At 46.8% G+C, this 27,281-nt stretch overlaps 1 protein-coding gene across 1 annotated transcript in view; it reads left to right on the plus strand.

The window, feature by feature from the left end:
- Positions 1-5,165: 5,165 nt before the first annotated feature.
- The window catches only part of LOC144110703 (uncharacterized), a 113,102-nt gene continuing 90,986 nt past the window's right edge, over positions 5,166-27,281 (plus strand). The window contains exons 1-5 of the mRNA XM_077643760.1: positions 5,166-5,290; positions 6,575-6,826; positions 13,201-13,609; positions 19,126-19,167; positions 22,374-22,412. Coding sequence (XP_077499886.1) covers positions 13,528-13,609; positions 19,126-19,167; positions 22,374-22,412 — 163 coding nt within the window. The 5' untranslated portion in view covers positions 5,166-5,290; positions 6,575-6,826; positions 13,201-13,527. The remainder of the gene's footprint in view (positions 5,291-6,574; positions 6,827-13,200; positions 13,610-19,125; positions 19,168-22,373; positions 22,413-27,281) is intronic.

A 27,281-nucleotide genomic window follows, 5' to 3' on the forward strand; every position in this document is an offset into this window, starting at 1 on the left:
TTTCATTTTCGCACAATTAGGCGACATCCTCAAACAGCTGTCGAAAGCCGAGGCGCCTCACAAAGTCCACTTCAAAGCCCGCTTCGCTGTTGGCGCCGCGTTTCTCCCGTCGGCCAAGAGTTTTCCCGAGAAGAAACTGATAAGGATTGACCGGCGTCTGCTTTGAAATCCCCTCGAGCGGACAACAGAGTTGCATTAGGTGCACGTTGCCCGCTCTCTATACCGGTCAACTTTCGGAAATCTCCCACCACTACCCCGCCCTGCTTTATACGAAGCGGCGGCCACGGTGTGGGCGTTAGTCAATTACCGAAAGCAACTGTCGAAGTGGCGGCGGTTGACTTGCGTGCACTGCGGCTCGACGCTGCGTCTAAAAGCGTGCTGCGCTTAGAAAAGTGTGAACCCGCCATCAGTTTTACTGGGCGGCCCGGAGCGCGAAATCGATATTTTTCGACGCGTTTGCAGCAGCAGTTCGTGATAGCGAAGGTGAGCTTTTTTTCAGCTTTATCGTATCGTTTGCTGCCTCCATTGGCAGGCATGCGGGTACGTTGAGCGAGCGCGCAGAGCTGCGCTAACTCTGATTGGGTGGTGAAGGCTGCGTGACTGCTGCACAGAGAAAGTGGCTATCTTCAGTGTTTCGGAGACTCTTCAGGTGGCTTCAGGCGAGCTGCTGTTAACGCATGCATCTGATTGATGAACGCAACAGCGTTAGAGTGGACGTTCGGAGGAAGCACCACGAGCGTGTCACACTAATTAAGGATTGGTCGGGAGGGTTGTGACGTCGCACGTTGAGCCCATCACCCTTTGGTTCCAAGTGAGGCACGTTGCCTTTAGGCTATTGAAATAGCCATTAACGTTCCCGCGTCGTATATTTAAGGCAGAGTTTAGTGTCCCCCTTTTATTCACGCGCTCACTCCGCGCATCACAGTAGGGGGAAGGGGAAGAAACAAAATGAGAGCCTACCTACCTGCCTGCCTGCCTGCCTGCCTGCATTACCTAATCTAAGACGAACCTGTCTGTGTAACCTACCTGACTCTATGTCTGTCTGTATAATCTAATCTATCTTGTCTAGCTAGGTGTTTATCTTTGCGCACAGGGCACTTTTATATTTCTTTATTGCTCAACCTAAAAAATGTCTATCCGTAAGTGTGTCTGTATTAAATGTAGCTTATCTCTATACCTGCCTATATTATCTAACCTATCTATCTCTATTTTATGACCTAAGAGTAAGCTATCTATCTACGTATCGATCTATCTGTCCATATATTCTAGTGCAACCTGTGCATATATCTATCTGCCTGTATTCTCTAATCTAAGGCTCAGACCTTTGTCTGTACAACCTATCGATCTGTCTGTCTACAAGCTAACCGCTCTGTCCGTCTGTCTATATGCTTTGAGTAATCTAAGCTATCTACGTATGTATCGGTCTGTATTATCTTATGTAATCTATCCATTTGTTCTCACCTTTCTATAGGTCTGTATCAATCGATCTGTCTTTCTATCTAACTATATGCGATGATCATGGCGCTGGTCCGATCACGGTGGGCTGCGACATCGCGAGCGACGAGCTTTGAGAATGTGACATTCCTGATTGGGTCAGCTGCGCTCCCACTTTGGCCGTGCTGCACAGTTCTACGCATAGTCGCTGGGCGGGTTTCGCGAGCGTTGACGCCCGTTGCCGCGCTCCGAAGAGGGCTTTGCGCCGGCGGCGCGTCGAACCCGCTTTGGGACAATCGTTGTCGCGCGCCGTCTTGAAAAACAACAGGAAGGAGATGTACCAACAGGATGAGACGGCGGGAGGAAGCTGCTAAGGGAGTCTCGAAAGCCGATGGGGGGGAGACGAGCTGTCGCAAGCGTGTTGTTAAGCGTGCATGGGCGTCGCTCTCTCCTTTTGCTTTGACCCCCACACCCGAAATATGTGCTTGCCTTGACCCCCTCGGTTGGAGGTTTTAGCTCGGATGCTTTCTTTAATGCAGGAATCTATCCTCGCCCAGTTTTTCCAGAGGAGGCAGTGCTCCAACTGCTTGTGCTCACATCAGATTTCTGGCAAAGTCACCTATTCTAGGATGTTATTAACGCAAAACATAGGGTAGCTGAGATATGTAGTTAGCTTCAGAAACTGGAAATTGATGGAATCCGAGGACATTTTCTTGAACTTATCAAATCATATCTCTGTTTTCGACAGCAGTTCGTTCAAATCGAAACGTGCCGTTGTGATTTAAAAGCGATAGTTAAAGGCGTTCCTCAGGGAGCATTCTTCGTCCGCTTCTGTTAAACATCTACATCAATGATCTTATTGACATCTCTACTAAGCCTAAATATGTTTTGTATGCCGACGACGCTAGTATATTTTTATGTGCTCCAGTATGCCATATCTTACACAATGACGTGAATTCTCTCCTTACCAAGCTTAAAACGTGGTCAATAGTGAACCATTTAAACATAAATGTTAATAAAACAAAAGCTGTAATATTTAGACCTAAATCCAGGCAGTTAAATTCTTATGTAAGCTTAATTTATGGTGGTGCACCATAAAAATCACAAATAACATTAAAATTTTGGGCGTTACATTTTCTCAGAGCATGCTATGGGATAGTCACAATGATGCTGTTTTAACTTAGGTAGCTCGAGCAGTTGGCATTATTTCACGTTACAGATCATATTCCCGCATAAAGTAAAGATCCTGCTTTATATTTCCCTGTTTTACTCTCATTTTAATTATTGTTTCGTGGTATGGGGCACAACGACGTATAGAAATTTGCAAAAAATATTTATACTTCAAAAAAGCTTATCAGAATACTTTTTAATCTACCATACAACAGTCACTCGCAAGGTCTTTTCCCCAAAGCAAACATAATGCCAGTATTCAATCTTTACAATTAGTAAACTAGGACTTGCATTCCAGCGCTAACTAAAATGTCATCTTGAATCTCTGCATGAGTTGTCATTACTGGAAAAGAGCTCTCTGTGTTACCCTAACCGCTACAAAAAGAAAAAAATTATCCTTCACACTTCGAACACTATTAAACAGCTATCCGGGACTGGCCTGCTTAAAATATCTAAACACGAATTACGACAGCTTCACTGCATTCATTCTTAAAAACTGCACCTGTATTCCAATAACGTCTATATTTTTTAAAGCGAAATTTATTGCCCCAGGGCATCAATGATGGGTGAAGGTGTGATGAATGGTGTAGTAGAGATTAAATGAATGGAAAAAGGTTAGCTGATTTGACGAAGTCCATTAGAGAACGATGGTACGGTCCCTGCGTCCAGGTAATTCTAATCCTGTGTTTATTGTACTGCATTCTACCCTCTGTTTTTCTTGTATTGATTGTTGTTCTATTTTCTGTTTCAATGTTTCATTTCTAAATCCCCTTATTTTTGGCTCTGCGAAATAGCGGAGAGACTATATGCATATTTGTTAGTGCCTTTGCATTGCTGTTGTTGCCCTGTAGAGGGAGGCTGTGGGCCTTTGTCAAGCTGCCGTTTACGATCAGCTTTCACCCGCAACCTCCTCCATCATCCCGATGGAAATAAAGAACATTATTATTATTATTATTATTATTATTATTATTATTATTATTATTATTATTATTATTATTATTATTATAAAGTCAGTCTTAAAGGCTTTCTCTTTAGTAACTTACACCAGTCGTGTCCGAACAGTAGTCACTGACGGTCTGACCTCCGTACAAAAGCATGATTAGCACAGGAACAGAGAGTGCTTAAACTACTTGTTTAATGCAGTCGATCACTTCTATCGTATGCATGGTTATACAGCCGGTGTCAATATACGTTTTATATGTACTAAAAAAAATACACGTTTGGTTAGTACAAAGAAGTTATATATATATATATATATATATATATATATATATATATATATATATATATATATATATATATATATATATATATATATATATATATATATATATATATATATATATATATATAATTGATTGAAACGATAACACTGAATAAATTAAACTTAAAATCAAATTGGAAGTCGTGCCCCTCCACTAAAAAAAAAAAGTTCCGGGGTCCCCGTTGAGGAAGTTTTCTTCATGCTGCGTTATGCGGGAAGCCCGGTGATAGCAGTGTGGTTCCTGTCCGCGCTGGTAGCGCTCCACACTTGATTCGTAGCTGAACTCGATGCACGGTCATCCTCGATCTGCCGAAACCACAGAGACTACGCGTCCGCGTAGCAGCGGTGGGCAGTCGAGTGAGTGGACACTTGTGTCGGGCCGTGAAGCGAGGGGTTTAAGAGGCTCCAAGTTCCAAGTATTCCAGTTAAAAGAAATGGAGGCATAGACTCAGAAAACTGACTAGGTTTAGGCTGGCTGTCGCGCAATACCGAATAAGCGTACGCATTGTCAAGCTTAAGAAGGCGCTGTATGCAGTTCGTCTCTGAAAGACGGACCCTCTGCATGATGGAGTGAAGTTCCAAGAGAGCGTAGGAGGGGCAGGCGGGGAGTCAGGTGGGCGGATTAGATGAGAAAGTTTGCTGGGATAACGTGGAAGCGGCTGGCGCAGGAAAAGTTTAAGTGTAGGTCCATGGGAGAGGTCTTTGTTCGGCAGTGGACGGAATTAGGCTGGCGAAGGCGCTGGATCCCATAGTCTTCCTTTATGGCAGTTTGCAGACAGATTTACCTGAATAACACCTTTAAAGACCTGATACAAATAGTGTCGTAAACCCTTTGCGGAGCAAGCGGCGATCACTGTAATCAGACTCTCATAACTACTTGCGAAACACCATCGCAGCTCCGCCAGGGGAAGGAAACTGTGGCTAGTTACGGTTTCAACTACAGTGCACATGGACACTGGAAGAGAAGCCACTTTTAAAAACGAATAATTCGTTCACGTGCTGCCGTGGTGTTTTATTTCAAGCACACATAATTTTATAAAATGAGCAGAAGATATTGCACTTATTAGTTTTCACTCTTTTCCTTTGCTGTTCTCTTCCACCGAGCCAATTTCAAAAGCGAAAGCTTTTACTGCTCGCCTCCGTAGCTTATTCGCCGTGTGCAGTGTACACCGTGTGCGCGAGTTTGACCTTGAACCGAGGAGAAACCACGTGACAGCTATGACGTCATTCAGCCGCCGCTGCTGCCGAGACCGAGCGCTCGCCTCTGCCCAGTCACTTGACAGTCATGACGTGACTCAAACGCTGGTACGCCGGAGCCGTGCGCTCGCTCCGTCTAGAAGCCTCCGCTGCCTCTGAGCCGGTGCCAACGGATTGCAACAGCTCTCGACAAGTTAACGGCAGCAGTCGTCATGGGTGATCCAGGCGAGTGAGACACCTCATGAACTGTCTTCGTCTCAGATGTTGCGAAGACGACGGGCCGAAACCGATCAACCAGTGGACGTAGCTCGCCGAGAGGCTGCCGCACAGAGACGAAAAGAGCAACCAAAGCGAAAGCTTTTAAGTTAAGCCTGGTAAACCTTGGCTAAACGTCAGTCATTACCACCGAGCAACAACCAAGTCTAGCCAAGCTTTACCAGGCTTAACTTTCAAGCTTTCGCTTTCGTTACTTAGGTTTAGCCGGGTTAAACGTTTGCCTAAGTTCTTTTTTTTTAGTATTTCGGACTGCGAATGCAGATTCGCATGCGCGCGCATTAGCGGCTAGCTGCGGCGAGCGGCGGCAGATGCGAGCGCGTGAGCAGCGCGGTTGTTTTTTTTTTTTTGCGCATCCGAGTTTTGACATGCCTTTGCTTATCGCATCCATCGAAACGCGGCCGCCGAGGTCGGGTTATAACTCGGGTACTCCGGATCAGTAGCCCAGCGGCCTAACCACTGAGCCACCGCCGCGGGCTGCTACTGTGGTCCGTTGATGCTTTTCGGTGCATGTCACTTTGTGATACGTCATTTTCAACGGGAGATGGTTAGATGTAAAGTTTTTGTTGTAATCTTTTCTCGCCAGGCGCTAATACCGAGTTATAATTTCGGTGGTGGTGAAACTTTATTTGCAAGAGAATTCGAGGCACACAGGCCCCCTGGGTCTCCGCACGACCCGACCCGCGGTCTAAACGTTCGTGTGGCTTTGGTCCATGACGTGTGCGGCCCGGCTGATGGCGATCTTCTGCCTGGCCAGGTCCGCTGACCGCAGTGAGGTTGACAACATTCTAAGATGCAATAAAAAAAAATTGCCTTCGGCAGGACGTTCGCAGCTCTCAGCTAACCACGCCTGACATCGTCCGCGGGGCGCGAAACCCGGAAGAAGGGGCGATTTTGTACAGGCAGAGAAAAATCAGCCAACTTTGAAAACCCTACTATTCACCGTGCCCTTTCGCCCACAAAATCAACAGAAAAACTCGGCGGGAGTGATGCTCGTGCTTGGCGCGATAACTTCTGTGGCTGTCGGCCACGAATTGCTTTGCGTGACTCAGAGATAAGATAAGCTTCGTGCGTGGTTGCGAACCAACGAACACTGCAGAGCTGCCAGAGCGTCCCATCCCAAACATTAAATTCACGTCTGCGGTAGAACGAGAAGACAACTTTTCGAACACGCCGCAATCCAGTCCTTTGTCGCGTGATGTGAAAACATTCCACTGCATGGCCCAAACATTGCAGGATCCGACGCAACCCAAGGACGGAGAAAAAAAAGGAGCTCGTCTCCCCAGCAGCATCCAAACGTGTGGCCCGCCTAAGGAGGGAAAACTAAAGGTACAGGATAGAGCGCTGAAAGGCGCACGGAACCAAAGAAAGCACACTGCAGGCTGCTCAATAAGAAGAAAGCATTGGAGATTTTGAAATTACTCGTGAGCCCCAAGCGCTACAAACATTTGGCCAGTCAAGTGCGCATTCTGGACCGCACAATCAAAGGTAGGTGGTTTTCAGAACTCACAGTTTGCTATATGAATGCTTATCTTGCACGAAAACGTACGGCTGCGTTTCGAATGTTAGGGTGCCAACCGCAAAGTCTCTCCGAAATTGGCCGTCTAGAGTGCCAATGACACCGGCAATAATGCGTGGAGTAGCAGATTTTATTAAAGAACCAGTAAAAAGAAAGTAGGTATTAGCGTAGTTAAATTGAGCAAATGTACAAAAGCACGTGTCTAGCCTGGTTGCCGCGTTGTTGAGTAGTCGCCACGTCTGGCGACAATTTTAGGCTCAGCTTAAGATTTGATCGATGTTGAGCTTATCTGATCTGTTCGCGCCGCAGATGGAACTTGATGGAGACGACGATGTGCAATGCACAGCGCGAGAGTGTGTTGCAGTGTAACACGAAGCGTGATCAGCTGCGGCGATATAACATAGTGCTCTATTGCAGTGGCCAACGAAGCTGATCTGTTCGCGCCGCCGCGGGTTCGAAACCCAGTCACGACATTACTTATTTTATTTATTCAAGGTCGAGGCTTCAGCGATGGTCCGGCTTTTGCAGGTTTGGTCGTGAAGTAGTTGTTTCGCTCTAAAATTGCAGCAAGTGTTTCGTTTTGTGTTAACGCGCATATGTTGCAAATCACAATGAGGTTTTGGTGGAATAATATTACTAAGTGGCTACACATTACGCACATATGCATAATATATATGTACAGGTGCCCACAAAAGTTTTCGGAACGCCGAAATCGCGAAAAACGTCTATTTCCTCGTTGCCTATAAGCGCATATAAGCACTGAGGGGTGTATTGTGCAGGTCGCGTGGGGAACTACAGAGCACACCATTCAGTTCATGGCTGCATGTTTAAGCTGCGGAGAAATTCGGGTTTGTGGCAATTTTCGTGCTCCGAAAACTTTTTTGGGCACCTGTATGTCAATGAAACTTGGCAGACTTGTCGAACTTGACGGTGTGAGGGTTTTGGGTATTCATACATGCTAACAAATACAGAGCAAAAAACGTACTGATTCACCCAAATTTATTTCACTGCCTGCAGCCAACCCTGAAAAAAGCTCATAGTGTTCAGTCTGTCACTGCAATGACGCAGTAATAACGCTACGCACTCTGAACTCCTTGTATGAAGGTTGTGCATTCTGAAAAAAAAAAATCAAACATTTTCATGGCGCTGTAAAGCCAGCGCATGCTACGCTTAGAGACAGGCGCGTAAGTATATAGAAGAGCTTTTGAGCGACTTCGCCAAATGCGGATCAAAATGAACTAAAAGATCATGAATCATCTTCACTGTGAGGGGAAGGGGAGAGTCAAACAAGCGAAGCACAGCTTTAGCAAGCAGTCTGCGTATAGCGAGGCGCTGCGTTCTCTCCCACCACCCTCACCCATGTCAGCAAGAGCATGATGCCGCCACTTTTCAAACGCGTACGCTACCATATAAACGACCGGCCATTCCAGTTCTCTGGCCGCTAAGGGAGGAATTGGCCTTGGTGTCTGGATTGGCTAGCCGCGGCACGCATGCACGGTTTTGACGTTTTTAAACGAACATAGGAGTTGACGACGATATTAGCCCCAAAGTGCTTCTGGTATCAATGGCGCGGTGTTTGAAATTGTTTGCGCCGGTGCAGACAACCCCTGTCGCGCAGACGCAAGCGACGCATGTCGCGCTTGTTTTCGTGAGGCAGTGCGGCAAGCAAATCATTGTTCGCAGTGTTCGATAAGGTGCCGGTGCAGGTGACGCGCCTGCTTTCGATGCCTCTCCTTTTACCTGGCGTTACTGCTTGCTCGAAATACGCGCCCGACCAAATTCTCCAAACAGGAAATATTCCGGGGCTAAATCGCAGTGTAGCCAGAACAAAAACGTTCGAAAAACCGTGTATAGGAAGTTTCCTATCCCTGGCTCCGTCGTCTGCCGCTTGCCTCCGGCGCCTCCTAGCTTTCACTTGTGCGGCACGCACTGTGGGGTCTTAACACGCCTAGCTGCGTCCAGTACACGTAGCTTGCAGGCCAGTGGTATCCTGCGGCCTGCGCCGCTGTGTCTTTCAAACACCTGAGTTTCTCAGCAACCTATTCGTCAATGGGTGAACTAACAGAAACTGTCGGGTGAAACACAGTCCATTTCATTTAGATGGATGGAAACAGAGTAACGAGATATTGGGGATTAAGCTATTATGTGCAACGCTTGCTGAGAGCACACTGCAAGGCAGGGTCTGCAGGCGGCGAACACTCGTCTGCTCGGCCGAGTCAACGCCACCAGTGCTTCATGTCACTACTGTCCCGAAATAAGATCATGCTGGCTAGTACAGTGTGTGGTGGTGGTAGTGGGTTTTATTAAAATAATAATAAAAAGGAAGGATAAGATTTTTTTGCTAGCCCCGGCATCTGCCATCGATACTGAACCACCTGAACTGGGGCAGCGGAAATAAAGGATAGCAGGCAGAATGGAGAAATGAAGTGAAAGAGGTGAGGAGACAGGAAGAGAGGATAGGGGGAGAAGTATTATATACAAACTAGCACAGTGCCTCAAAGACTGCTCTAGAGTGGAAAACAACGGATGTAGCGCTTTCTGTTTGCCACCAACCACATACGCAATGTTCAGAGCCGAGTTATTTCCCAGAATACGCCGTACGTGGTCAACGCGAGCCCGTGTGCTTAAAGCGAAATTGCTAAGTTTAATACAAGAACCACTCCTGTGTGTCAAAGAAACTGAAAACACGCCTACAAGCCTTTTACATCCGCGCTCAAGATATCCCCTGACGCCCGCTCCTTGGCCTTTTTCTTACCGTGAGTCCGCTAACGACAGCAGCACCACCTCGTTTGTTTGCATACATGTAGGATGATTTATGGTTTGTGGGAGTTTAACGTCCTAAAGCGACACAGGCTATGAGGGAAGCCGTAGTGAAGGGCTCCGGAGATTTCGACCACCTAGGGTTCTTTAACGTGCACTGACATCGTACAGCACACGGGCATCTGAATTCCGCCTCCATCGAAATTCGACCGCCGCGGCTGGGATCGAACCCGCGTCTTTCGGGTCAGCAGCCGAGCGCCATAACCACTGAGCCACCACGGCGACCAAACATGCATGAGGCAGACTGGTACCCTCACTTTACTGCAGTGCAGTATTTGACGTCACAACGTTCTTTAAGCCGAGCGTCGTGACACGCTTTGCGACACGACTTAAGCGCTTCGAAAGGTCCTGCATCGCACGAGAGAGACAATACTGACGCCTCATACCTCACGTCTGAAGATAGACTACCATGTTCTTGGACACTGTCATTTTAAGTTGACATGGCCGTGTTTAGATTGAAACTTGACATCTATTTTCACGAGATATGGGGTCCATGGACCTGCTGTCACGACTCGCTAGACGTGGGCATGCTGTCACCTGACAGGCGCGACGCGCTTTGCGACACACCTTAGGCGCTTAGAAAGGTAATGCCCCGCCCCAGACAGGCAACAAATCTGACACCTGATGTCTCAAGACAACCCGCCGTGGTGGCTCAGTGGTTAGGGCGCTCGTCTACTGAGCCGGAGTACCCGGGTTCGAACCCGACCGCGGCGGCTGCGTTTTTATGGAGGAAAAACGCTATGGCGCCCGTGTGCTGTATGTCAGTGCACGTTAAAGATCCGCAGGTGGTCGAAATTATTCCGGAGCCCTCCACTACGGCACATCTTCTTCCTTTCTTCTTTCACTTCTCCTTTATCCCTTCCCTTACGGCGCATTTCAGGCGTCCAACGATATATGAGACAGATACTGCGCCATTTTCTTTCCCCCAAAACCTATTATTATTATTATTATTATTATTATTATTATTATTATTATTATTATTATTATTATTATTATTATTATTATTAATATTATTATTATTATTATTATTATTATTATTATTATTATTATTATTATTATTATTATTATTATTATTATTATTATATTCTGAAGACAGGTGACCATGTCCTTGACATGGTTAGATTGACACGTGACGTGGAGTTGCACGAGCTGTGGCGTCCACGGACCTGCTGTCACGATTCGCTGGTGGTTAGCAGGTTGTCACGTGACAGCGTCGGGGAAGACACGTCGCTAGCATGGCGAGGATTCTAATGAAAGCGAGTCTATAACTGAAATCTCAATCGCTAGATAGCTTGAATGGGGCTCCCGCATATTGGGCTAATGTGAGCACACTTAAAGGGAGGAACAATGAAAAATTAAAAATTGGAAATTGATTTTTGAGGAAAGGAAATGGCGCAGTGACTTTCACAAATATCTCGGCGGACATACGAGCCGCACCGTAAGGGAAGGGATTAAAGAGGAAGTGAAAGAAGGAAGGAAGAAAGAGGTGCCGTAGTGGAGGGCTCCGAAATAATTTCGACCACCCACACGGGCGCCTTTTGCGTTTCGCCTCCATCAGGAACAATGGAGTGGAAACCGATCTACGCATGGTGGATTGCAAATGTTTCGAAGATTGTCCCCCTTGCTAATTCTTTTGCCTCTACCCCACTTTATATCGGAGCCAGTGGGCATGTTGCTTGACAGCGATTGGCCGACTGCTGCAAGCGGTGCCTGCCCAAGTCGACATCACCGGTGCAAGGATTAACATACCTTGGCGCTACGGACAGTCGGGATCATTAGTAATAGCGGAAAAAAGAATAACCGTGGTAGAGGGTTGAGGCAAAACACGCTTATGGGCGTCTGTTTTTCTTTCTCCCTTAATCCGCGGTCGTAGTACCAAATGCCGCGAGATTCACTGGTTCCGCGTCCATTCGAGAGCGGTACGTCGTCTGCGCACGTACCCCTTTCACGTGACTGTCGACCCGCAGATACAAGTAGCAATCTGGGACTGTGTGTGGAATTTATGCAGTAAAGAAATTACGTTCACTACATTGAGTGATTGATCCATCGATCGATCGATCGATCGATCGATTGACTGACTGACTGACTGATTGATTGATTGAACAACTTTTATTTTCATCAGAAAAGACGTGTTTCCCCGCCCCCGGCACGCAGGCCTGGGAGACTGGGAGTTGCGCGTCCGCGGTTAGAAGTTAGCTGGCAGTCCTTGACTAGTAGCGGCCTCTTCCGCCAGACGAATGGTGGTGCGCTGGAGCTCGGGGTCCCGGCTTCTTAGCAGGGTCTTCCAGGCTTCTCTACTATCAATATTTTTGCCCGCCCGGCGAGAATTTGGGCACTACCAAATTATGTGGTCGAGGGTCCCTCTCGCCCCACAGTGTGTGCATCGATCATGCGATCTCAGCTCTGGGTACACGCTCATAAATGTATTGGTTTGTAGCCGCCTCCACGAGACAGCTTCTCTATTAATTTTGGGTCTGGGGAGGGGAGGGGTACCAGTTCACGTCCAGATTTGTAATGGTCAACAATCTCCCCGTAATTTTGCAGGCACTCGTCTTTCCCTCAGTGCCCGGGGGGCTCTAGGTAGAGAACTCCGGCTAGCTCGTGAGCCGCCTCGTTACAGGGAACGGCGGCGTGTACGGGTGTCCAAATTAAATGAATTTTCCTATCGAGCGGTTGTTGGCTAAGGATCTTGGCCGCTTCCGGCGACATTCTGCCTCATCCAAAATTTTTAATGGCAGTTTTACTGTCGCTTACTACAAATTTTGCTTTTGTTCCTACGCAGGGAAGAACTATAGAAACATGGATGGAACTATTGGAAACGGTACGTGCCTCTCAAATTGAGAGACTCGGCACAACGGAAACAGGCAGGGTGATGCTATCAAAAGTTCGAATAAATCAGAGGGATCAAAATGAAAATTGAAATCGACAGGGAACGAAGGAACGCTTTGGTAGTCCCCCCCCCCCCCCCCTTCCCGAAAAATATGCACCCGGAGTTCAACATAGAACGCAGGGCCAAGAGAGGCGAGGCACTAGAGCTGAGGTTGGGTAATATGGAGAAAGCGGACGTAGCGTATGTTGACGCGGTGGGTGGCTGGACGGGAGCTTCGGTCGTCAACGGCCGAGGGGCTTCAGTCTCCGCGGCAGCCATCCGGGGGCGCAACATAGAGACTGCGGAGAAAGTTGCTATGGCGCTCGTTCGCCACATCTCGTTTCAGCATCCGTCCAAACGCAGCTGCCATTTCGGATATGAGACGCGTGTGTTCCGCGTCCAATATCTTACCGCCAGAAAAAAAAAAGGAAACCCTGCGGGTCGCCATACGCACACATGGGAGTAGTTGTTCAAATCTGTTCGCGTATTCTTACCATGTGTCACGTTACACACGCGGGAGACGGAAGAGAGGGAACCCGTCCACGCTCCCTGCTGGGTAGCGGAGAACGAGGGGAGGCGGGAGAGAGGGTTTGACTACACACGCACACCGACCGCATACGTAGAGCTTAGCTGCCTCTGCCGGCGCTGTTCCAGGCCGGGCCAATTACGCGTCGAGTGCGGCTGCTGCAGCGTGGCCTCGGAACTGGCTAGCGCCGATACGCTGATTCCGGTCCCATGTCCGGTCGCTGCAAGATAGGACCGATGACTTCCTGTCGGAACAACCAGCACCACTAACTGCTGCTGCTGTTGCCTGCGGTCTCCCCCCAGACGACCCGGACATGCGGAATAAGCTGCGACAGCGCGCGGGAACTGCTAAGCCTCGCGTAAGCCTACTGGTCGAGGCGAAAGCCTTGTGAGCGCACTTCCAGCCAAGACTCTTCCCTCCCCGTGCACCATCGGCGACGAAGCTGAGTCGACAACATGCATCGAGCGACGGCCTGGATTGCTGGACTTGCCTTGATGGTGCAGGCCTTCACGTTGCTGAGTGCCCAGCACTACCCTGGTCAGTGTGCATTCGTCTTATAAAGAGGAAAACGTGTCTTCTGGTCAAAACTTTATTTATCTTTAGCCAGTTACCTATGAACGAGGAAAAAGAAGGACAGGGTGGACAGGACATGCGCTAATGCATATGCACGCATACATGAACGAGAAATGCGGATTTTCTGAGCTAATCATCGGAAACGCTCACCAGGCCAAGTTGCAGCGTTATGCATCGCGTTTGCTTTCATTTGTTGAGTTCGCACATCATTTTTCGCTTGTCTTGCATTTCACCATGCTGTAACTGGCCCAAGGCTTCGTGTTACTTGAGTGTTGAAGTAGTTGTATGACCTTCTGACTTTTGGGAGTCTAAACGGTAAACAGTTGTCGTCACCGCACGCTGTAATCGAAAACTACCCATGCTCAAACTGCGGCTTATAGGGAGCACGTCGCAGGTGGGTAGCACCATTGCCAGGTGTTGCCCAGCCGTTTAGGACGTGTGATGAGGGGAGCAGACATTCTCAAGAGTGACCGGTCACGGCGGCTTAATGTCCATGGCGTTCGGTGCCTGAGCCCAAGCACGGGGGTTCGCATCTCGGCCCCGGCGGCCGCCGCATTTCGATGAACGCTAAACGCAAAAGTCTCCTGCGGCGGGCTGTGCTATGTCAGCTCGCGTTAAAGGACACTCGGTGGCCTCCTCCCCTTCGGCGTCTCTTGATCATGTCCCCAGGTGTCGATACTAGACGTTAAACCCCACATGCAACCATCCTTAAGGACGTTTTCCTTCAGTGAAGGAGCTTTCGGAATCGCCCTTTCACCTCGTTGAAGAGCCACGGGAAGTCTCTAAAAAGTTTTCACTAAAACTCAGTGGTTGAATGATAGCTGTGAAAGTATCAGTGAGCAAGCCTGAAATAGATGCAAGCGCACGAACAGTTATATGTAGTTATTCGCCATTAACCAATGCATATGTATTCGATGTTCCTCACCGCTATACCGTTGTTGCGTTTTTTCACGCCAATTTTCTCCCCTCAACACCGCTCATTGCGTGCTGGCTCGCCAGTGCCGCCAACATCGCCGCAAGGAACGACAATGCTGCATTCTATTATATTCCGAATCGCTGGGTTTCAATTCCGCTGGCCGGAATTTTTTTTTCTTCCACCATTTCCGACATGTGGATAACAGGCGACTTATAATTTTTGCACTATTCATCACCTTCTTTTGCGTACCAGGAGATTTAGAGGCGTTTTTTTTAGGCATCACCGATTTCCTCGGCTGTGTTGGCAGTCCGCTTTGCAGCAGGTGTAAAGAGGGAACTTCGTGTTGGTGACCCGTACAGCTTCGAGGGGAACAAGAGAGAAACGCAGACGCTGGAGTAGGGGCACTTGTATTTAAACCCGAGGTCAGAAAGCCCAGGGTGCAGTGAAAGGAAGATGAGGAGTTAAAGCGATAGGACAGCAGTTCGATCGCTCACTACAGCGTGCTGATCGAGGCGGAAAAGTTACCGGAGAAGAACGTACGCTACTTTACTCTTTAATCTGCTCTGTTACTTACTTGCCGTGCACCTTGCAAACCCCATCGTATTCGAGAAAAAGATAGAGGCCATTATCTTTTAATCTGTCATGCCAATCTCTCATGTAATGCCCCAAAGCCGGGGCCTTTGAGGTAATGAGTGAATAAATAAACAAATAAATAAATAAATAAATAAATAAATAAATAAATAAATAAATAAATAAATAAATAAATAAATTGAAGAGCGGTTTATTGTAGAGCTGAAAAGGCTGGTGGCGTAACAGTTGCACAAACTGACCCAGCAGCGGCGGCACCGGAACAGACTTCCAGAGCGAGCTCGAGGTCTTTAACGCGCGCGACAGCCGGTCGCCGAGAAACCAGTCTGACCACCTGCATTGGGGTAGTCATGTTGGTCTAACTTTCTCTCACCTTCATAGCCTTTACTAAATTCTCCTCCTTCGCCTACTCCCGCCTTCACCACCTTCGTCACCTCGCACTTTCGCCGCCTTTACGGAAACTCAAGTCTCAACGGGTGCTGCCTTCATCGTCTTCACAAACATCGCGCCCCCACCTGCTCCCACAACCCCGCCTTCACCGACTCTCACCTTCACCGACTCCCACCTTCGCCGCCTTCACAAATCCCCCACTTTACGAAAACTCCCGACATCACCTGCTCCCTCCGTCACTGCCTTCCTCACTTTCTCGCACCTCCATCGCCTTCACAGTAACTCCCGCCTTCATCTGCTACCGCCTTCACACTTTCTCTCTCACCTTCACCGGCTTCACGAAAGCTCCCGCCCTAACCTCCTCCGTCCTCCAGCGCCTTCTCAGATATTGCGCCTTCGCCACCTTTTTCTTCTCCCGGCTTCACAAACACTTTAGCCCTCATCGGGTCCCACCTTCACCGCCCTCATCTGCTGTGACCTTCACCGCGTTCGAAAACTCCCGCCCTTACCGGCTCAGGCCTTCCCCACCTTCTCCGCCTTCACCTGTTGCGTAAAGGGATTTTGCCCGATAGTCCTGGGATGTAAGGAACACGTCGGCCGCGGAATAGGCGCTCTTGAGAATGTCCTGTGCCCACAGGGTCAGGATGGACGCGGCAGTAAGTGCAGTTACGGGTGCAAGAAGGGGAACGCGGTGACAAAGCTTCTTCGTGGCACTAAACAACTACCTGGGTGTGCAAATAATTCGTTTCAAAGGAGCAAATATTAATGCGAAGCACCGAGATACATCAGGAGAAGGAAGCCGTGAACTGTTTTTCATGGCACAGGGAGACACACGCTGCACTGGTATATCTTTCTGCATGAACTGTTTTGATCAAGCCACACATTTCACTGACACCACCATTGAAAATCTTTGCTTGGACTGGTCCTTCAAAAATCCCAGCTCAATCTTCCCACGCTAGCCTGCCGTCGCAAAATCGCCCGTCTTTCCTTGTACCATAGATTATATCACACCTTTAACCACGATGCCCGCCGTATCACACGCACTCATCGGATATCCCGTAACTCACACCCTAACGCCATCTAGTCCAAGCAGTCTCGCACTGTAACATATCAGCAGTCTTTCTTCCTTAGAACAGCCAGTGACTGGAATGGACTTCCATCCTAAGTGGCGACCATCATCAATCCAGTTCATTTCAAATCCGCCGTCGAAGATCAGCAATGTCGAAAATAATACAATTTTTGTAAGCCCACCCCTCACGTAATGTCCTTGTGGGCCTTTGAGGAATAACAAATAAACAAATAAAAGCCTGCAATGTGTTCTGTCATAACCGATCATGAGCACACGTTATCTCTCGGATCGGCGCTCGCCGAAAAAGTACGAGCCGCCTTGGGCTTGTGTCGCAATATAATTTATCGAACGCAGTGAAAACGACAGCGAAAACAGAAGGGTTCTCGCTACCGGGCGCACTACATCAGCTAAAAGTACGCCTTGATAATTAACGGCGTCGGTTTAGTGGGTGTTCTGAGATTTCCGCTCCCTTCATATAGAGTTATGACGCAGAGATTTTAAACGTGCACTTGGTTAAGGTTATGTTACATTGAAGCGTAATAGGAGAAATGAATAGACTTATAGTTGGCACAGGAATAACTGACAAAAATATACAGTGCGCCATGGAAGACAGGCCTCGCAAACAGAGAAAAGTTTCAAGGGCAACATAAATGCATATAGCTCGGAAATGACGAGTATATTATGCAAGCGCGCAGTAAGGAAATGGACGAAGACGGGTCCTTTTGTCGAAGCGTTAGAAAGTACCTTGAGGTTTTCCCTCCCTTGTTCACTTTGCGATTATCAAGAACTATCTGTCTGACCAACCTGTCTCTACCATGGACCGCTCATAAAGCATGCTGTAGGTTTCGCGCAATGCTACTCTTAAATTAGTTTTAAAATCCCGGTAAGTTACACGTGGCGGCACAAACATCCAGTTCTTTAGCTGCCTGCAAGCAACATCTTCCTAACAGTTCTTTCACTTTAGTTACTAAGAAGTGAGGTGCTTCAGAGTGCAGTATTGATTCTCCCGGCTACCTTGAGCCTATAGCAACAAGGACCCGCGTTCACTGACGTCATTTCTGAATTTTGTAAGAAGGCGCCAAGGATATAAAAATTCATGCCGGGGACCGCATTCGCATATTATAGATTACGAAGCGATCTCTGAGAAGCGTTTCTTGGGCGCACACCATAATCTTGACGTTAAGAATTTAACTTACGCGGTAAGTTGCTGACGATAGTAATTTATGCATTAAGAAAGAAATGGCCGATATATATACCGACCCGGCATGCGTACACAATCTGACTCTGGAAGGCGAACACTCTACACACGCTTCATTGCTGCGCTGCATTTTCTATGAAATAACTACAACGCGCTGGTGAATTCTGTATACTGCACGATTACTGCGTGGGAAGCGAGCTGCATGCTTGTTTAGCATTAAACGGTTATAAGGAGGCGGCTAGAAAGTTAAAGGCGAGCTCTTCTTTGGTTATTTTAGTAGGATACAACTAAAAAAAAACAGCAGTTGTTAACACTGGGTCACGATCCACGGTTCAGTGTATTACTGCGCTGGCCAATCACAGTAGTAAACGAAATCAACTTCACTACACTAAACAAAATTCTACACCTTATAATTTTTTCCCTTGTGACTAGCTTCTTGCTTAAGTAACAAGAAAAGTTTTGACAACGTACAACTTTATTGTCATGGAGCAATTTTGTGCGGAAGTCCTTAATGTGGGCAGAGCTTCACTGTAGACTTAAGTTGTTTCGAACTATAGCTGTAGAGCGGAATCAAAACGAGAATTAAGTGCGATTTCTTTTCTCCTGGCGGATCAATAGGCGCACGTTCGAGATCATTTTGTAGGGCATTAGCAGCTTCCTATGACGCACATAGTATGCGTGCGTCGTTTTTTCATATATGTTAAAGGAAACATCAGCCAATTTCTCGCCTTTTCGGCAGCGTGTGATTACTTTCCATTTGTTTGTCCATGTGAAGCGCCCGTATGTAGAGTGTTTGAGGAATAAGATATTCATTCGCACCACTTCTGCGCGGTACGGGTCAGTGTATGCAGCCGCTTTTTAATGCGACCACGAAGAAAGTTGCTTCTCTTGAAAACAAATGCTCTTTTCTTTTTAAAGTGAGGTACTCTGTTTGGCTCGCGGTTGAGATAAAAATAAGAGAAGTTTAAAAATTATTTTTTACTTTATAAATCTGGAATTTATATGTTTCAGAATAGAAACTTAAAGATTGCCTATCTCTCGCTGGGACCATACCTGCGATTCACTAGATTGAGACACATGCCTACCGGAGGAAATCTACTGCGTTGCTCATTAGTTTATTTGATATAAATAGTCAACCAGTCTTAAATTCAGTTCATCTCTAAATGCAATGGTATGTCACGGTTTTGTCGCTGTATCCATGGTGGTGATTCTTGTTTGGCGAAGATTACTCATGTGATCTGAGCTGCTGTTGGGTCAATAACTTTTTGTATGTTATGCCAAATGCGAAGGCTAACAAACTTTTTTTTTCGGTCAAACAGATATGGACGATCATCATCCCTTCACCCGATTACGCCCACAGTGTGAGTTCCATTCTTCACTCTGCTCGCCTTCTTTTTCGCACTAAACTGCAGCAGTACCGCGTAATTTAAAAAAAAAAGCAACAATCCTGTCCGGACAGGATAAGTTAGAATCTTTCTGCAGCTGTGGGAGGGGGACGGGAAGAATTATGGAGGCCTTATTTTGTCGGAAGTATAACCGGTTTTTCTGCCTCGCAAAAATGTCTACTTAGAGGGAGAAAAACCGTTCACAACCTACGCCATGCTACGCACTTGATTCTTTCTACTATTAGAGGCCATCAGAAAAGTATTTTGCTTTAAGTGAAAGCACATGACAAGCCTGTTTTGAGGCGTGTTCCGATGTGCTTGTGTGCCAGCCGTCTATGTGCAGCCCTGAATTCGCTCATGCTGTTCAACCTTTCTGCAAGATCACGCGCCCTTCGGTCAGTTGGTAGGCTTCAGTGAGCCGTAATCGGTCATGAAGCCTGTACAAGAAATCTCTTTCCTTACAGTAAATAACCCACCGGAACGTCTCCTTGTTTAGAAGTTTTTGGAAGTGATCGTAGTGTTGGATTAACCAGCGAACTAAAATTGTGCCCGTATCAATGCCAAAACTTTCGCCCTCATTTTTTTTTTCATGTGGTTCTTGTAAAGACCAAGGGCAGTGTCCACTTACCTTTACAACCTTTTCACTTATGGCCTATTCTGAACATCTGTGTATGTTCAGAGAAAATCTGTGTACGTCGTCGGCGATAAGAGATGTTCGGGATGCACCGCCCAGTGGTAGCGTTTTTGATACTTTTTTTTTTCTCCCACGTAAGACCTAATTGCTACCCGCTTACGTGCTCGTCTAACTGGCATTGCTCGGTTTGCCTCTTCTGCACAACCGCTATTTGGAACTTACCCTCTCTTACGCTGAGTGAATCTCTCCGGCTGACTGCTCTCGCGTATCTGCCCTCACGTCATGGCGGTTAAATTGACGTGGTATCAGCGAGGAAATGAAGCCGGGGATTTGAAAAGGAGCAGCTATCGGAAACATTTTTTGGTGCTCGATTTTAGATAATCCACTGTGTAAACAGAGAAGCCGCCCTGATGCTTGTCGGTAGCTGTCATAACGACTGAAGGAGTTTGTGTTCCAAAAGTATGTTAGAGCCCATTGATGTAAGCTACCTGAAGCGTTGGTAACGAAGTGAAATTTCAAGTGTTATGGTCAGCTACAGCTAAAAAAGTAGTTGTAAAAACATTTTGTTTTACTAAGAGCAAATTAGGACCATAGGTGCCGTAGTGGAGGGCTCCGGAACAATTTCGACCACCTGGGGATCTTTAACGTGCACTCACATGGCACAGCACACGGGCGCCTCCTGCGTTTCGCGGCCGCCGAGGTCGGTTCGAACCCGGGTACTCCGGCTCATTAGGCGAGTGCCCTGACCACTTAGCCACCGCCGCAGGTATGATGAAGGCGCGACGTGCAATGCACAGGGCGAGAGTGTGCCAGTTTAACAAGAGGCGTGATGGGCTGCGGCGCTAACATATTGCTCTCGTGCAGTGGCCAGCGAAATTGATCTGTTAGCGCCGCCGTGGGTGCGAAACCCAGTCACAGCAATGTTTATTTTATTTCTGTAGGTATCTGAGAGGCTTCGAACAGTTATCGGCTTTTTGGGGATTGCTAGCCGAGTAGTGCTTTAGCACTGAAAGAAAAATATTGTATAGTCCGCGAAGCGAAAAAGTTCAACCTTTAAACTTTCAAGGTTCGCGGTCTGTGAACCAGAAATCACGGTAATTGTGATAATAACGCTCAGTGTTACCAATTTTCTCAGCCAGGGCACCGCAAATTCAGAACAAGGGCCTCTCGAAATGATCTTTAATTAGACCTGGCCAGTTAGGTGTTGCCGCCCGTATCGCGGCTAACTTTTTACTTTTGTCCGCCCACATCAGTGTCTGATGTTTCCTGCTACGCTAGCCTTCCCTTCGAATGCATTCCGTTACCCTAACCGACCAATGGTGATCTGTTCTGTAGTTGGATACCACTTTAAAACACAGCAGTTGGTAACAATGCGGCATGGTCCAGGGCTTCCTCTATACCTCTGCTGACAATCCATAAGAATAAACTAAACTTGTTTTTTTATGTTTGTCTATGTCAAATGAGCCAGACGCATCACAATTCTTAATCTTACAGTTTCGTCTTGTGGTCAGCTTCCTGTATAAGTAACACGCAAAGCTTTAAGTATACGGAGGAATTCTCTGCGATGAACCTGAATGTCGGCGGAGCTTCACTGCAGAGTTTACAGCAGATGCATTACGCTTATTCCAACAGTACCGTTTCCTCATCTTTATTAACGGTGGAGTGTCTAACTCAAGCTTTGTTTTCCAATCCTCACTGCTGCCTTCGCGTCATTCTGAGTGGCCCGGTCATTTCCCTCCCCATAGCTCGCCACGCTGTCCTCATTTTAATTTCAAGCCTTCTCGCGAGGCTTGGAGTGACACGGAGGGCAAATTAAAGGTGTCGTGTATCGGCATCTTTCCGCATTCCAATGACAAAGGCGCTACACTTCCGCTGAAAAAGGAGCTTTTATAGGCTACGAAAGGTTGAAAAAAGTAAGCGCAGGTGTCGCCACTGGAAGCTTTTCCTGACACGCGGTTCTGGCCCTATGCTGCTTTTCGGCACAGTGTGACTACTCTCCAGTTTTTGTCTATGCGAAGGACACATGTGTAGAGCAATATAATATTCATTCGTGCCAGTTCTGCGCGGTACGGGTCAGTGTATGCAGCCGCTTTTTAATGCTAGCTCGAAGAAAGTTGATTCCGTTCGAACCAAATGTTCCTTTCTTTTTAAGGTGAGCTACTTTGTTTGGCTCATGGCTAAGATAAAAATGTGAGGAGTTTAAAAATTATTTTGTACGTTATAAATCTGGAATTGATATGTTTCAGAATAGAAACTTATCCAATAATAACGATCGCCTGTCTATCTCTAGGACCATTCCTACGATTCACTTGATTGAGAGACATGCCTACGGGAGGAAATCTACGGCGTTTCTCATTAGTTTATTTGATATAAATAGTCAACCAGTCCAAAATTGAGTTCATCTTTAAGTGTAGTGTATGCCACCGTATCCATGGTGGTGATTCTTGTTTCGCGGAGATTGTTCATGTGATCTGCGATGCTATTGGATAATTTTTTTTGTGTTTTATGCCAGATGTGAAAGCTAAAAGCTTTTTTCTCTGTCAAACAGATATGGACGATCATCGCTTCGCCCGATTACGCCCACAATGTGAGTTGCATTCTTCACTCTGCTTGCCTACTTTTTCGCACTAAACTGCAGCAGTACCGCGCACTTAAAAAAAAAAAAACAATCCTCTCCGGACAGGATAAGTTAGAATCTTTCTGCAGCTGTGGGAGGGGGAAGGGAAGAATTATGGAGGCCTTCTTTTGTCGGAATTATAACCGGTTTTGCTGCATTGCAAAAATGTCCACTTAGAGGGCGGAAAACGGTTCACAAGCTAGGCGATGCTACGCACTTGATTACTTTCTACAATTAAAGGTCAGCACAAATATTTTGCTTTAAGTGAAAGCACATGACAAGGCTGTTTTGAGGTGTGTTCCGATGTGCTTGTGTGCCAGCCGTCTATGTGCAGCCCTGAATTCGCTCATGCTGTTCAACCTTTCTGCGAGATCACGCGCCCTTCGGTCAGTTGGTAGGCTTCAGTGAGCCGTAATCGGTCCCGAAGCCTGTACAAGAAATCTCTTTCCTTACAGTAAATAACCCACCGGAACGTCTCCTTGTTTAGAAGTTTTTGGAAGTGATCGTAGTGTTGGATTAACCAGCGAACTAAAATTGTGCCCGTATCAATGCCAAAACTTTCGCCCTCATTTTTTTTTTCATGTGGTTCTTGTAAAGACCAAGGGCAGTGTCCACTTACGTTTACAACCTTTTCACTTGTGGTCTATTCTGAACATCTGTGTATGTCGTCGGCGATAAGAGATGTTCGGAATGCACCGCCCAGTGGTAGTGGTTTTGATACTTTTTTTTCTCCCACGTATGACCTAATTGCTACCCACTTACGTGCTCGTCTAACAAGCATTGTTTGGTTTTCCTCTTCTGCACAACACTATTTGGAACTTGCCCTCCTTTATGCGGAGTGAACCTCTCCGGCTGACTGCTCTGGTGTATCGGCCGTGACGTCATGATAGTGAAAATGACCTGGTATCAGTGAGGAAAAGAAGCCGGGGATTTAAACAGGAGCAGAAATAGCAAAGATTTTTCGTTGATAGGTTCTACATAGTCCACTGTGTACACAGACGAGTCCCTATAATGATTGTCGGTAGCTGCTGTGACGACTGAGCGAGTTTGTGTTCCAAAAGTATTTTAGGGCCCATTGAATTAAGCCAACTCAAGCGTTGGGAACGAAGTTAAATTTCAAGTGTTATGGTCAGCTACAACTAAAACAATAGTAGCAATACTATTTATTTCACTAAAAAAATTAGGGCAAGGGTGTGGGGTAGAGATATCGAGATTCAGTGGTCGGTCTGCTGTAGTCCAGGATCCCATTAGCCTCGACTGCCGCAAGCTTTGGGCGTAATGAACTTGCCCTCTACCGAGGAGCTAATGAACATGGGGTGTACTGCATCCATGAGGAGCAGAGCGAGGCCATGCTCATATTTCAGTTCGCATTTTAATTTCGAGCCTTCTCGCGAAGCTTGAAGTGACACGGAGGGCAAATTAAAGGTGTTGTGTATCGGCATCTTTCCGCATTCCAATGACAAAAGCGCTACACTTCCGCTGAAAAAGGAGCTTTTATAGGTTATGAAAGGTAAAAAAAAGTAAGCGCAGGTGCCGCCACTGGAAGCTGTTTTTGCTCGCAGACTGCTTTGCGTCGAGACTTTCTTGTGACGCGGTTCCGGGAGGCCAGGCTACACCGCCATTCACTTCCAAACGGCGAGCACGGAGTAATTCACAGTTTGACACACGAGATTGAGCCGATCGAGTGGCGGGTAATCTTTCAAATTCAAATTTGCTCGGCAATGAAGGCATCTTTTGCTCCCGGATAAACATGGAACATAGCCAGATAGGTCCATGGAAGCGATTGTAAGTGAGAACAAAAATTAAATGGAATTGCCCCCATTGTTGCTTGAAGTCATGATCCCACAGAGTATGAATGCCAGCGTAAAACCTACATTGTATACAGTGGCCGTTGATTTGTGGCGTTAAGCTCTACCTAGGTAGTCCTGATTGCATGGCGCTGCTTTCCGCATTCCGGTAAAGGTCGGTACCTAGAATGCAGCATGATGCATGAGGTCAGACAAGGACCGATATGTGCTGGAAGTTTGAATCGCACTCCATTCAGGCTTCTCTTTCGTGGTTTCGCGGGTCACGTAACCAGTCCGTCAGCGCCACGCCTCCGCGATGGCTAAGCGGTTATGGCGCTCTGCTGCTGACCCGAAAGACGTGTGTTCGATCCCGGCCGTGGCGGTCGAACTTCGATGGAGGCGAAATTATGGAGGCCCGTGTACTGTGCGATGTCAGTGCACGTTAAAGAACCCCAGGTGGTCAAAATTCCCGGAGCCCTTCACTACGGCGTCTCTCATAGCCTGAGTCGCTTTGGGACGTTAAACCCCAATAAACCAAACCAAACCAAACCAAACCATTCCATGCTTAAAACACTCGTGCACTGTATTCCAGCAGCGTAGTAAACAAGCCAAGAGGGTCAAAATGGCTTTTTTTTAGCCCTCGGAACAGGATGCCTCGTTTATCAGGTTCAGCTATGTCGCTTGAAAAAAGTATTAATATGTAGTTAACAATCAATGCATAAATATTAGCTAACGGTGAAAACCTGCGTAGTTATTCGCGGCACTGACCTCGACTATGTTTCATGGCTGCGGTAGTGCTGTTTTCTTTGTAGCCAGCATTCGGGATCTCTCTTCTTTTCTTTTTCCGAGTTACCCAACCTAAACGCGCCATGTTACACAAGCGCACAGCCAAAGAGTTCGCGCACCGACGGTTCACGCAGTAGCAGCCCGCACAAGAAGCCGCACGACACGAGGCTTATACGCTAGACCGTACAAACTGCGCGTGTAGGAAAAGGCAGAACAAAATTAAAGAGGCCAGCACAAAAGACAGAAAGTTCCCTACGTGGAAGGCTAGATCGCTTCGATCCGCGGATCCACGCAGAGACAACAAATCCGGCACGGAAGCCCACGGTAAACACACGGCGAGCGCCGCACAGTCGTCCTCCTTTGCCGCATGTCTCACTGAAGAGAGGCTGCACACAGCCTGGCACTTGAACGACGGACAGTGTTCTGAGAGAGTCGCGGGAGAAAAAAAAAACGGGACACGGGATAAGCCCTTGAGCTTGGACAAAGAAGCTGGAATTCCCGCTTTTTCCCCGTTTAGTTTTAGCACACACGAAGTCTAAAGAACTGCGAAGAAGGGAAGTGGTTCTGGATGTTGTGGAGACGCGAATTATTTGACCTTTTTTTTTTCCGCGGGCCTTCGTCTTTAAGAGTCTTTCTACAGAAGTCGAGAATGGCCGGATCTGAAAGTGGAAGGCTTTTGGTCGCACTTCACTTCTTTTGAAGTGTTCTCCTCTAAGATTACGACGGAAGAATCGGTGGTACTTTTCTACCAACTCAGGGCTAGAGTAGTAAAGTAAGTGGGGAAGAGAAGAAAAGCAAAAAAAAAAAAAACGAAGCGCGCACAGGGCCTATGTAAACATTGTTTTCCACCATTCTCTGAGGCCGAAGTACGCGAAACGGTTTTGCAACTCATAAGAGAAAAGTTACCACTTTTTAGCAAAAATAACATGTAATAATTTTCTCTTTGCGCTAACAAAATCGATCAAGGTTCCTAGTGAATCTAATTCCACTTGTTAACATCGTTTATTGCTTGTACAAGCAAAACCGCAAAGTTTTTTTTAGAAAATTGGAATCCTATTTTATAATACCTCTGTGGAAAAATGTTTTATCATGTATTTCGGCCAATAGAGCATATGATGATTTTGTTGTGTCTATGAAAAGCATTTCACCTACAAATACATGCAAAAACCCAAACGTACTCGAAAGGTATGGCTGACTCCCAAACTACTCAGAATGATGAGGAGAAAGCAAAATGCTTCAAAGATTTCTGCAAAATAGAAACCAGGATCCACTACAAGAATCAGGCGACACAGGAACTATCTTAATAGTGACTTAAGACAAGCGAAACGTGACTACTTTCATAATAAGTTTGATGGAATAGTCAATGTGAAACACATTTGGAGTAAACTCTCTTCTATTATTTCTGCCAGTGGCTCCATCTGTGATAGCGAAGAGTTAAAAGTAAATAATGAGCAGTTGAGTGGCAAAATGTTGGCGGAGAAATTGAACAAAGACTTCACCTCTCTTATTGATACCAGTTATAACAATAGCGCACTGAATCACTTGAAGCCACCTTTACAGCCTTCAATGTTTTTTTTTTTTAATTCGACTGACGAGAATGAGGTACCAAATATGCTCATCAGGTAACAACAGATCTGCTGAAAGACGGAGGGCTGATTACGCTAGAAAAACTAGCCACTCTGCACACACAGTGCCTTATGGCCTAGAGCTCACCAGAAGCGCGAAAGAACGCTAACATCATGTTAATTCATAAGAAAGGAGGCGCCAAGAACGTGGAAATATTACTGACCAGTCGGCTTACTGTCCGTTGTCTATGACGTATTTACTCAGGCAATCGCTGACAGAGTCAGAACAACGTTAGACTTCATTCAGAGTACTTGGCGGTAGACCATATTCACTTTGTAAGTCATGTGATAGAGATAGCCTTAATTGAATACGAGAAGGCATTTGACTGAGTAGAAACCACAGCAGTCATGCGGTCATTGCAAAATCAGGGAAGAGTCTTATGTAGAAATACTGGAAGATATCTGCAGCGACTGCACATATATTATAGTCATCCATAAAGTCAGCAATAAAATACCAGTAAGGAAGGGTTTCAAGAAGGCAGACACGATCTCGCCGATGCTATTCACCGCCTGTTTACAGTAGGTGTCCAGAGGCCTGGATTGGGAATAGTTCAGAATAAGAGTTGATAGAGAACACTTAAATAATCTGCGATTCGCTGATGACATTGCCTCGCTGAGTCACTCAAGAGGTGAACTGCAAA

Source organism: Amblyomma americanum, chromosome 11 (genome assembly GCF_052857255.1).
Source record: "Amblyomma americanum isolate KBUSLIRL-KWMA chromosome 11, ASM5285725v1, whole genome shotgun sequence".
Lineage (NCBI taxonomy): Eukaryota > Metazoa > Arthropoda > Arachnida > Ixodida > Ixodidae > Amblyomma > Amblyomma americanum.